Here is a 12,611-nt window from a genome sequence, read left to right as displayed (position 1 = left end):
TATGTATCATGTAAACGCATATCCTAAAGTATAGTTGCTCTACAAATGCTCATGTAATATGTTCAATTGACACAAGACTTCACAATGTTCATGATGCATTTGCAGATGAGAGAGAGGGAATCAATGCACTAATTGAAGAAAATATAACAAAAATAACCGGATCGAGAAAGTCGATTACCAAATTGATTGCTTGACTATCAATCAATATTTCATACTTTTATTTGGGTATTTAACATGCCTTTCCCGAAAAATTAGGGAACTAGGTATAGACACCTTAAGCAAATGCGAGGACGAGCAGAAGGAGATGCTTAGATTGGCACAGACGATGTTTGATACAAAGCTACCACCTGGTGTAACAATGCTGCAACCCTTTTCAGAAGAATCTTCAATCAAAAAAATTGCTGTGCAGGTATATTCATCGCTTAACTAGTTTTCACGCCCAATGTCCTCTCGCCTTCTGCCATTCTGGTTGTAAGTGGAAAGATTTGGAGGACTGATTTCTTATGATTCTTGCATCACTTAAATGGAATGGAATCTTTTGCAAATTTTTATATATGCATACTCTTAGTCTACTACATGTACCTTTTGTGTCCCTTATTTAATTCTATATATATAAACTACCTACAGTGTATGCTCAATCATGAGGATCTGTAACTGGTAAAGAGAATATCAAGATGTTGTGATAAGTGTGTGGCAGCTGTCAATCAATAGTTGAATTGTTGTGAGAAATCAGTGCTTGAGTATTGACTGAATTTTGTGTTACTTTACTACGCTGTCCTGATGTTAGGCTTTCCCAGAAGAACTGTTCTCTGTTCTCCGCACCGTGCATTTACTGAGAGGACTTAGTGTCGGGCTAGGAATCAACTATTCATGTGCTGAGCAGTGGAGACCCATTGCTGAAGAAGCTCTTTATCTTGCAGGGAGGCTAAAAGGTGACATTATAATATACTTATATGGTGTTTGCAGTATTTAGATTAAGCACTTATAAGAGCATGTTTATTCACAATTTATATTTTTGAACCGCTTAATTTAAGCTCATTTAGGCCAAAAGTTATAAGCTTGTCCCCTACCAACATTTGCAGCATATTGGTAAAATTGTAGTAGTAAGCTTTCGTTTTTATCTGCTTTTCACTTTTTTTTTTCAAACGCTCCCAACTCATACTACAACTAAAACTGCAATGTTATCTACAATTTTGCGCAAAAAAAGCAGAAGTTCCCTACTCAACAATTAGTTACCTTCATGCACCCATGTCCTAATTTGCGTCATCTTGCCATTCTTGTTGATTTAAACCAATCGTACAAAAACACTTTTAGTTATCAACTTAAAGTATGGTTTTGAGCCGATTATTGTTTCTCATATTTTGTGTCAGATAAGGATCTCAAACGAGCACGTCGACGTGGTATTTTCCAACGACTATTTGGGAGGTAGCCAGTGATGTGTGGCCCTCGGATCCATCCTTTTAACATACTTTCTCCGAGTTTAAGTTTATTTATTGCTTACCAATCATTTTTTAGTGGCCATGCAAATACTCTCTAAAAGCGCATGGACATTGCATGTTAATTTGAGTTGGTGTAGGTGATTGAGACTGCTAAAGGTCACCAGAAACTGAGATACAATTCTCTGATATTTCTCTTTATCTACAGAAATTCCCAATTTTGTTGCACTTTGTCAAGAATCAGGGTAGATTGTCTATGGTTTTGGTCTCACTATTTACGGGAATCTTAAAATTAGTCCCATGTTTCAAAAAAGTTGTGACTTTATGTCCTTTTTCCAACTCCCTTTAGGAATTTAATGGTAAAAAACACGCGCAAAGCACGTGGACATTAAGTCCAATTAGCTAATCTTTCTCGAACTCTGTGTACATGGTATTCGTGTAATCTTACTAGCTTGGACAACAACTGTTGGGCTACCTTGACTAGAAAAAAAATCTACATCGACTTCATTTATTCGGTAACAAAGCATATCCAAACATTATGTTTTGTTAATGATAATTAACACTAATAAACCAAGTTATCAATTTGTCCTGTAAGTTGTATAAAAAATCACCAAGTCCTCAAAACAATCATGATCAAGTCTTAATTGATTACCTGTTGGCCATCTTGATCTCTTGATTGAATTGAATGTCAAAGTAAAAGACGGGTCCGTGTTGCTTTATTAATTGAAATGCCTAACCATATATTTAGCATCACCAGGTTCAATCAATGCGGTTGAGAACCCGACATTTTGAACGCCATTAATTCTTACAACACATAGTTAAAGTAATCAATTGAATGTAATCCAACCTTTTGCAGACCTTAAAAAATGCTTACTACTGCTTGATGGAACAAATTCATGGTTGTGTTCCTTCCCAAATTTTGCAACTCTCCATAGCTCATCCTTATAAACATTAAACACCATCATTACTTTAAACCAACACTAAAACCAATCAAATAATTATCATACTCTACATACAATTCACGCGCCTCATTCTCAATCTGCACAGCTTGTATTAATAGTCTTTTTTCAGCTCTTGTAATATAAGCATCCATTGATGACTTATTCCCATGAGATTCTTCAACGAGTGAAGGCAACCATTATCTTCTCGATCACTATCCTGACATACTATTGTAAATATTGTTGGCCCGTGACCCATTTTGGTAGGCTCAAGTCCAATAAAAGGCCCGCACCCATTTCCCTACTGGATGGCTCTCAACCCAGCCCACTTGTTGGCCTATTACCCGACCCACTACTCGGCCTAAGTTCTAACCTATATCTAATAACCCTAACTCTAATTCACTCTATTCTCCTGCCTGCGCTCTCTCTTCTCTCTTATCTCTGTCACCTAATTTTCTCTCTCGTTTATTTTTCCGATGGCCTTGAAACCATCCATCTACCTCTTCTTCTTCTTTGCTTCTTTAATGTTGAGGCCCTATATATGGCGGTCTTGGCCTTTGGCCACAAATAACGGCTGATGGTCTTCTTCTCCCTTCTTCTTCTATATTCTTACTGTAAAGTTCTTATAGTGAACTCGTGATAGTGGTGGGTCTTAGTGATTGAATCTTGTGGTGGTTGGCTGTCTTTATGAAGCAACCGTGGGATTTTTGGGTGCGGTGCTGTGTGATTGTTTATCTCTTTATTGGATTTGGCTCTCTGAGCCTTGTGCAAAATTTTCTATTTTGTGATTATATTATTTATAATCTGTAATTATTTTGCATATCTAGATCTGTAATTAAAAGGGTTGTGTATCCTCAGTTGTCGTAATAGTTGTTAAGGTTTTTCCTGGAGAAACCCCTTGAGGTATTTCCACCTTACAGTGGTATCAGAGCCTTGGGCTCTGCCTCGAAGAACCTATGGTAACATCTCTCCCATTCTGCTTCATGTATTATTCTGCTATGTGCTATTATTACTGCTCTTTGCTGCTATTCTGCTTCGCACTAACTTTCTACCTCAAGCTATTTTTCTTGACAAATATTGCCTCTATATCTGTTGAGTTAATTTTGCTAGCATTGATGATATTATTCTGTTAAAATTGTTATTCCACTGTTAATATTTTTTTTAAAAAATCGCGGCGTTTTCTCCCCCATAATCCCTCACCTGGCCGGACCCTTGAGGTCGTCGGATATCTGTTTGAGATTTAGGCTGGGAAGCCTCAATTTCATTACTGTGAGATTGTGATACTCTTAACTGTTGTTATTTTTGAACATTCTGTCATTACAACTTCGATAACTGTTGTTTTTCTCTGAATGTCATTGATTTTCTGCTGCATACATCTTTATTATAATGACTGGGTATAATCTTCAACCTTTTGATGGAAAAATTTGATTTTAATATTTTGCAACAAAAAATGAAAGACATTCTTATTCAACAAAAAGTCAGGCTATAGACGGCAAATATACAGAAAATATTTCTGATCAAAAGAAACTGAAAAATGATGAGTATGCATATTCTTCTATTATTTTGAACTTGTGTGATACTGTTTTAAGAAAAATGGGTAAACAAAATTATGCAAAAGAACTTTGGGAAAAACTAGAAGAATTGTAAACTAAAACATCCTTGCCCAATTCATTAGAAATTTTTTTCAGATATAAACTTGATTTATCTAAAAATATTGATGAAAATCTAGATGATTTCACTAAATTAATTTAAGATATAAAACTCAATGGTGATAAAAACATTGATGAATACGCTTCTATTATTTTGTTAAATGCTATACCTGAAGCCTACTGTGATATTAAAGCTGTAATAAAATATGGTAGGGATAATGTTAATTTAGAACCTGTAGTAAGTGCTCTTAAAAGTAAAGAAATAGTATCCGTCTTTGAAAGCGTGCTATCTTGTAGTCAAAATGAATATTGGCGGAGCTCTATTCAAATATGACAATCAAACTTGCTATGGGATTGTAGATAGGGATGGCAATGGGAGGGGTAGGTTTGGGTAGACTCAGAACCTGCCCCGCCCCACTAGAAAACCCGTCGAGGTGGGTTAGCTTCGGCAGACCCAGATCTTTTTAAATGGATTAGAAAAAGAGGAGAAGCCACAACGAAGGGTGAGGAGGCGACGAGGCAAGGTGAGCGCAAGGAGAAGATGACGCAAGGAGTGCGTGAATTGACGGTGAAACCGGATGGCAAGACAAAAGAGTTGTGCCTATACAGTGAGAGAGATGGCGAGAGATTGAGGCAAAAAGGAAGAAAGATGGAGGGAAGAAAGTAGATTCGGGCAAGAAAGAACAAAATGAAGAGGGAGAGAGAGAAAAGAGATGGAGATTTGAGAGAGAGAATGAGAGTGATGGAGAGAGTGTTTGGGGCGGCTGGGAAGGATAGGGATAATTCAAATTTAAGTAAATACATATTTATCTATAAAATAAAAAAAAACTAATTATGTATTTGGTTGGGTCTCCATGGACCTGGGACCCGCCTCGAACCCAGACATGTCTTTAAAATTAAGGCCCAAGACCTGCCCCAAATCCCATTTTTAAGATTAATGGGGCGGGTTCTTGAGGGTTCGGGTTAAATTGCCATCCTTAATTGCAATCTTATGAAGTATTTAACCATGGGCTGGGTCACTATTATTAGGCGTGATTTTTGTAAATAAAGCTAAAACATTAGCTATAATAAAAAATCATTACAAGTAATTTATTCATAGTTAAAATTATGACAAATGTAATTAATAATGGAGTCGGTAATCATTTGTAATATAGAGAATGATCAACTTTTTTAAGGAATTTTGAATTTGGAAAACTGAGTTCACTGTACTTACATTTTCAAAGTAGTTAAGAGGTAAAAACTTACCAAAAATGGGTTGAAAAGAAACTTAAACTATGATTTTTCTATACCAAAATTTTGAACAAGCAAATGGACATGTAACTGCAGAACACAAACCCTAAGTAGGAACAAGCTCTAATGCTCTCAAAAGAGTTCTCTTAAACCTACCTAAATCAATATTTATATCTTGATGATCCAGATACACAGAACGAAATTCTTCAAATCCTTTCTTGGCTGTTTTGTCAAGTGAATAGTTTCCAAACAAAGAGCTTTCATTTAGGGTTACCTTGTAGTCTAAATACCTCAACTTCATGCTCTCTGCAGACATTTGGAAGCAAGTTCTTGCAATGTAATCCAACCCCAGTGGTACGATTTGGACAACAACTGCATTCTCAGGAAGGAAAACCATATTGGTAAGACCGGCACCGTGCACTCCGACCATCACGTCGAAAGAGTTCACGAGCTGTGCAACTAACGACACATTCCACACCATTTGTTTCAATACAACCTCAAATCCCAATGTTCTTGCGAAGCTAGCGATCGCGTGTTTGTTCAACAAACGACGAGACTTTCTTCTGCAAATGATGAGCATTCGAGGCCGTCCAATTTTGCACGTCCGACAACGATTCACGGACTGTCTCCCCAATGAATACACACTTCTCAGGTACTCTGAGAAATTCCTGATTGAATGATGTCCTAAATCCCACGGATCAGCGATAACGTTCTTGTGGGCTTTGAGGCCTACAATCACTCTTGAAAAGCACAGCACTTTGCTTTCCTTGTCGATGTCATAAACATCGTATTTGGACAGTTTATCGAGTATACGTTTATACTTTGAAGTCCAGTCGGAAGACTTGTCCGTTATAACAAAGACAACTGTTTGGTTGAATCGTTGAGACGTCGAGAAAAGCCTACTGAGCACGTCGGTGAACGCATGGTAGTGGTTTCCGACGTATCCTCCGGTGGAGAAAACGATCGCCGGAATTGTGAAATTTTGGTCACAAGGAGGGATTGTGTCAATTGCTTGATATTTGATTTTTAACTCCTTGATCCTTTCCATAGCCAGTGAATCCCCTTTTCTTGCATAAGGCTTTGCAGTCCAAGAACTGGAGTTCTCTTCTTGGCTTGAAGCAATGAAAATGGTGGACGAGATACCATGGATTCTTACATCGCCATTTATTTCATATACATCTGACCATGAACTGCTGAGGTTGTAAATAATTGGCTTCACAGTGTCTGAATGGGAGTCCGAAAACAGAAGAAAGTTTTATTTATATACAGGTTGGAAGCGAGCCCATCTCATGATGATATAACAACTAGAGACATTATTAATTTCATCAATCTGTGGTTTGAGACATGTTAAATTTAAGTCATCTTTTTTAAATATGTGAAATCATACATTATCCCTTTACACTTTCGAGAATTATTGACATTAACATAAACTTTTAAATTTATCACTTGTTTAGAATTATGAAAAATAATTTATTGACATAGATACTTTAATAATATTTTTGTCTTTGTAAAGGATTAAATATAATTGCAATAAAATATTAGTTTGAATTATTGTTATTTACTAAAAGTAGCCGCTGATAAGTGAAAAAAACAAGTCAGATTATCAATAACTTATATTGAATGTTGAATGCGGCGTAAAATTATAATTTTGTGTGTGAGAGTGTGTGTTTTTTTAAAGGCCATTATTTTCCTTTCTAAACCCTATAACGGAAGAGGTAGAATTGTAAATAAAAAATTATAAAAAATGATGTACGTGTAATTTTATTTTTTTTAAAAAAATATATAATTTTATATTTTTAGAAGAAATTTAAGATTAATATTAAAAACTATAATTAAATTATAAAATGACTGCGTAAAATGAATATATAATATCAACGTGTGACTTGAGATCTTACATGGTTGTCGTGATTCACTCATTTCTTTGGTGCTCATCAGCATTTTTATACCCCAAGCCATGGACGGTTGCCAGTGTACTGTAAAATAGGGAATTACATGGAAGGCCCATGAAGTAAATTAGGTTAAATTACACAAATATTTTTTATTTTTTAAAAAATTATAATTACATCTATGAGATTATATAGTTATAATTATAATTACACCCTCTATTTATAAGCAAAGTTTACACAAATACCCTATAAAAAATATTACACTAAATTCTTTAGAAGATGTAACTGTAATTTTACAGAAAACAGGGAGTATTTATGTAATTTGACTTAATTATAAAGAATGTCAATATAATTTATCCTATAAAAATAAGTACAAAAGTTATTTTTATTCCACTCCAAAAAAAAAAAAAAAGATATATCAACATTAAAAATTATGCCTATAAAGACAATATTAACTCATCCACTAATAGCCCATGAAAATGATACCTAATGAAGTAGTAGACTTTTCAAATTATATAGAAAATGTTATATATTTATGACTAGTCATTGTGGTACCTTTCCAATGTGTACATAATAAATTATTTTTTATAAATATATTATAAATTAAAAAATATATATATTAATACAACACATTTTTTTTAAAAAAGAAAAAAAAATCAACTTAAAGATATTATCCATTGAAAACAATGAATAATATAATGTTTTGAAATCACACGAATAATAATTTGATAAACCAAAATTTTAGTTTCATAATATTATAGTAATATTTCCGTAATAATTTTCAAACAACCATATCTGAAAAAAATTAAAAAATAGTTTAGAGATGTTATTTTACATAAATTGTAAAAGTAATTTAGCTAGGTTAGACTGTCTAAAACTCCGACTTTACATTATGTCAGAATTCACCTCGATCAATACTCAATCACCAATCAGATTTGAGAAAAACAATGGGAGAGGGAGTAGATTTTCAGAAATGAAAATCAGATGTTATAAGTATGTAAGTCATATTATGTGTTTTTTTTTCGTTTCCAGGCAGCTCTATTTGTAGAGTCATAAGCCTAAACCTGTCAAGTTTAAATTCCAAATTAATTTAAACTTTATGCAAAAAGATAGATACTAAAACATTCATCCTAACGGCCGCTACTGCGGACTGGTAGACGACGGCTACACGTAACTCTTACCACCCCATCTCATTATATTCTTACGAAGCTCGTCTCCATCCCTTCAGTTTTCAGTGTAGGATACCATCATACGTTTCTTCCTTTACAATCTAACCATGGACGAACTTTTTTAATTAGCATCCGACTTGTTAGATTAAATTGTTGTTCCAAATCAATATATATCAAATGTCAATTACAACATTATCACACAATAAAAAAATTGATATAGTAGTGTCAGAAACCACCATATATGCATGGAAAATATATATGTTTCCTTTTTTATATTATTACAAATTAACGTGATACTAAAAAATACCCTATATTTTATAAAATTACAATTACACCCCTAAAAGAGTGTCTATGTGATTTACCTCAAATGTTTGTACTTGTAAGTCTTCGCCTCCAAGGGATGATAATGTAAATGACATTTCAACTTCAGAACTATATTTATAATTTTGCAAAGAACGAAAGTATATTTATATATTTAAATTTAATTTTAATAAATATCTATATAATTTATTCTAAAAAAAAAAATGAGCAAGAAAGTGATAAAGGCTGAAATAAGCTTACAAAGTGGTAGTGGAGCAAGATATGGGTTGAAAATAGTGGCAAGGGTAACAGCCATGATGAAGCAAGCAGCAAATGCTCCACATGCCAACTTTTTTAACTCCTGCTGACTTAGACTTCTAACACTCATTGCTCTGCCTACTACACACATACATACATTAAAAATTCAATCAGCTTTCAATTTGAATATATTAAATAATATAATAAATTACATATTATTGAAATAAAATTGTTATAGTACTTATTAATTGATATTATTTTTACAAGCATCTTTTTAGATTTATTCATTTTCAAATTAAGGGCTTAGATATAATTTTGATCTTGTAATTTTGGCATTTTAGGGTTGCAAAAAAAATCTATAAATTTTCAGTACTCAACTTTGAAAAAGTTGTCAGAATAAATTATGTGTCTCTCGCGATTTTGATATTTTTATCCTTTATCTTTATAGGGGTTGTAAAAGAGTCTTGTGACTTTTTGATATTTTGCAATATTGGTTCTTCGCATGCTGGATTTTCCAAAAATTGTCTGGATAAATCATTTGCCACTTATTTTTCTATTTTCCGTCCACGTTGGTAAAAGTGAATAAATCAGAACAAAAGCCCCCATTTAAACATACAACGTGAGACACACATGATTTATTAAAGCAAATTTTGCAGAATCCCGCATCAGAAGATCTAAAATTGCAAAATGTTAAAAAGTTGCAGGATTCTTTTGTAATTCTAAAAAAATAAAGGATAAAAATGCTAATGTGCCAAAATTACAGGGTCAAAATATATTTAAGCTTTTTTAAAGTGTCCCACAATCGTATACATACATTAAAGTGTCTATGTAATTTACCGTAAACTAAAATATACAGATATTATTAAGAAAAAAATAAAATAAAAAAGGGCTCTAAGCAAGGATTTACCTCAACATAATACAAGAATTTCTTTAGAAAAATATCAAAAAACTTGAAATATGTTGATTGCAAACTAATCCACAAACCAACTTATCATCCCACATTTACCTGTATATATGCTCACTTTTCACTTGTCTCATCAATGATCATAAGCGTGTTTCAAAAATATTGATTGACAACTATAAATATATATAACATCACCAACCATAAGAAAGTGGCACTTTTTGGAACGTGACATTCATATCAGGAGGTAAGATTGGAAGCTTGAAAGTTTAGCAAAAGCGCAAATTCAATAATTTGGTATAACTTCAAAATATTTTGCTTGCCTATGGAGTAAGATTGTTAGCAAATATGCATGATCCTTTGTCTTTAAAGGAAGTCGCTAACACCTTTTTGGCGTAAGCGTGTTTCACGTGTCTCAACTTTGCTTGATTGCTATCAAAGTTGTAGAAACTAAAATAATTATGAACTTAGGAGGAAAATGGCTGGAATGGTAATCAATCCATTTAAGCATAAAAGGTTAACAATATTGGAAAAAATTGCAATGAGGGCGACAATTTGGATTTTTTTTTTAAATTAATTTTCGTAATTTTATCTTATAACTAATTAGTGATAATATTAAAACTGTGACGTATTTATTTTTTTTAATTTTGTCGATGATCTTTTCTTCTTTAATTTAGTGTTGAAGTGCTTGTGGTAAATTATTTTTACAAATTTATTTTATAGTCAATTATACTTAAATCCTTTTTTAAAAAGCGAAATTACAATTCCTCTAAAGAAGTTTGGACGAAAAATACTACTGTCACAAAAGAAAAATTATATAAATTTTTAATTTTGCTCTTCATTTAATATTTTTTTTGTACCTGTAAGGAATAAATGTAATATATAGATATATATTGGCGTGATATTAACATAATTATTTTTTTTTCTCTTATAAGTACAAAATAACTACAGGAGAATATTAAATAAGGGGTAAAATTATAAATTCATATAATTTTTTTTTGTTAACGTTAATATTTTTCATCCAAATTCTAACGAAGGACGGTTAGGTGTAAACAGTGAATTTTTAGAGGAGGTGTAAGTATAATTGTGAACCTTTTTTTAGATAAAAGTGTAATTTCGTATGTTTAAAGGGGAACTAAGTGTAATTACCTCTTTATTTTATCATCATTAACTTGATCTTGGTCCATTTTACATAATTACAAAAAATTAACATACTAGAGAAGTTAATTTTCGATTATGAGTATTGTGATCTTAACAACAATTTAAAAGTATTTATGTACTTTCCATGTGAATATTGTGAAAATCAGAAGGTATTAAACCAGAATGGCTTCTCATTCCAAAAATGTCATGTAACGCTCAGACCTCTATATGATCATGGCTTATTACCCTGAAATATTCAATGATGCACATTAATTAGGATTTATGAAAACAAAATGATCAAGAAATATGATCCATTAGTTTGTAAATTTCATGATTTGATGAAACACTTTGTCAAAAATTTAAAATTTGGCTGAAAAACGATAGCCGTCACATGTCTTACACATGCTAATTTTTGGCAAATTTCAAAATTTTCCAACAAAATGTGTCCTCAAATTGTGAAATTTACAGGCCAATAAGGTTTAAGTCAGTTGGCGAAGTTGAGGCCCATGACTTTAGAGTTTATGGGTTCAAACTCCACTGTATGCGTGGGATATTATTCTACTGCATAGTGGATGTTATTTATATTCCATTTATCTGATAATTGAGTTATTGCAACTAATAACAGTTCATCGCTTCAAATAAAAAAGAATTACAAAATTTACAAAACTAATGGACCAAATTGCAACTTACTTTTTCTTAAAGGCCCAAAAGGCAAAACACTGCACATAAATAACCAATTCATAAGTGAAAGTTCATAGTGTATAGGATTCATGTTTTCCTAAAATAGAATTGGCAGACTGCACCTATTTCAGTTCTCTCCTGTGATTTTCACATTCGTTTTGATTAGGAAGCAGAGAGGTAAAATATGGTATATGAGTCAATATTCTCCAGAAGCTTTCGGAAGAAGGAGTTGAGGAAGGTGGGATGTGGTGCATTGGTTATTTTCTGTCTCATGGGATTCAGCTTTCGCACGATTTCCGACCAACCCTTCTGTAAGTTCATCCTTCTTATACGGATTTTTTTTTCTTTTTCCTTCATTTTTAACGTCGTTTCTTGAAAATTTTGTGATGTAATTGGCATGTCACAAATGGTTGTTTAGTTTAATCCTTAAATTAAATATGGGTTTTTTAGTATGAGTTGCATCGACAACATTTCCTGGCCAATGCAGACCATTAGTACTTACTGTCTAATCAAGGACATGTTTATTAGCAGTTTTTTCACATGTTATAATACATAATTTGTCTCGATTAAGTCAATCAAGACAGAATTCAAATGAATTATATAATTATTTCAGCGAGACTTAAATATATTTTTGATCATGTAATTTGGACATTTTAACGTTTTTATGTTTTATATCTCTAAAGTTGCAAAAAGATTCTATAATTTTGGACATTTCACGATTTTGATCCTTCTAATGTCAAATTTTGCAATAAAATTAACCCTTTAACCCCATAAGCATAATGACCATAAACTCTTTTGGGCAGATTCGAATATTGAAATTGCAAAGTCAATTTATAATTTAAGCAATTCAAAATCAGACGTATTTGAGATTAGCGGGGACATAAGAATCCACGGAAACTCTTCCACAATTTTCATTGCATCACGGCCGGAAGGCGAACTGAATTCCTGGACTACAAAACCCTATGCCCGGAAAGGAGATAACTACGGCATGGAGTATGTGAGGACATGGAAAATCAACAACGT

The 12,611-nt window shown here is 32.9% G+C and overlaps 3 protein-coding genes across 3 annotated transcripts in view; 2 read left to right on the top strand and 1 right to left on the bottom strand.

The window, feature by feature from the left end:
* Positions 1–1,673, top strand: part of LOC105158019 (uncharacterized protein slr0889) — a 7,534-nt gene extending 5,861 nt beyond the window's left edge. The window contains exons 10-12 of the mRNA XM_011074616.2: positions 256–409; positions 788–932; positions 1,371–1,673. Of these exons, the coding sequence (XP_011072918.1) occupies positions 256–409; positions 788–932; positions 1,371–1,429 (358 nt within the window). The 3' untranslated portion in view covers positions 1,430–1,673. The remainder of the gene's footprint in view (positions 1–255; positions 410–787; positions 933–1,370) is intronic.
* On the bottom strand, positions 5,167–6,638 carry LOC105158018 (EGF domain-specific O-linked N-acetylglucosamine transferase-like). The gene has a single exon (XM_011074614.2). It carries the CDS (start codon positions 6,299–6,301, stop codon positions 5,360–5,362), a length of 942 nt encoding a protein of 313 aa, XP_011072916.1. The 5' UTR covers positions 6,302–6,638; the 3' UTR covers positions 5,167–5,359.
* The window catches only part of LOC105158114 (protein O-linked-mannose beta-1,4-N-acetylglucosaminyltransferase 2-like), a 1,739-nt gene continuing 900 nt past the window's right edge, over positions 11,773–12,611 (top strand). Inside the window, 3 exon segments of the mRNA XM_011074751.2 lie at positions 11,773–11,899; positions 12,392–12,607; positions 12,610–12,611. The exon segment at positions 12,610–12,611 is cut by the window's right edge and continues 900 nt beyond it. Of these exon segments, the coding sequence (XP_011073053.2) occupies positions 11,773–11,899; positions 12,392–12,607; positions 12,610–12,611 (345 nt within the window).

Source organism: Sesamum indicum, linkage group LG3, assembly GCF_000512975.1.
Source record: "Sesamum indicum cultivar Zhongzhi No. 13 linkage group LG3, S_indicum_v1.0, whole genome shotgun sequence".
In the NCBI taxonomy this organism is placed as follows: domain Eukaryota; kingdom Viridiplantae; phylum Streptophyta; class Magnoliopsida; order Lamiales; family Pedaliaceae; genus Sesamum; species Sesamum indicum.
The sequence above is the reverse complement of the archived record's forward strand: the minus strand, read 5'-3'. Positions and strand labels throughout refer to the sequence as shown.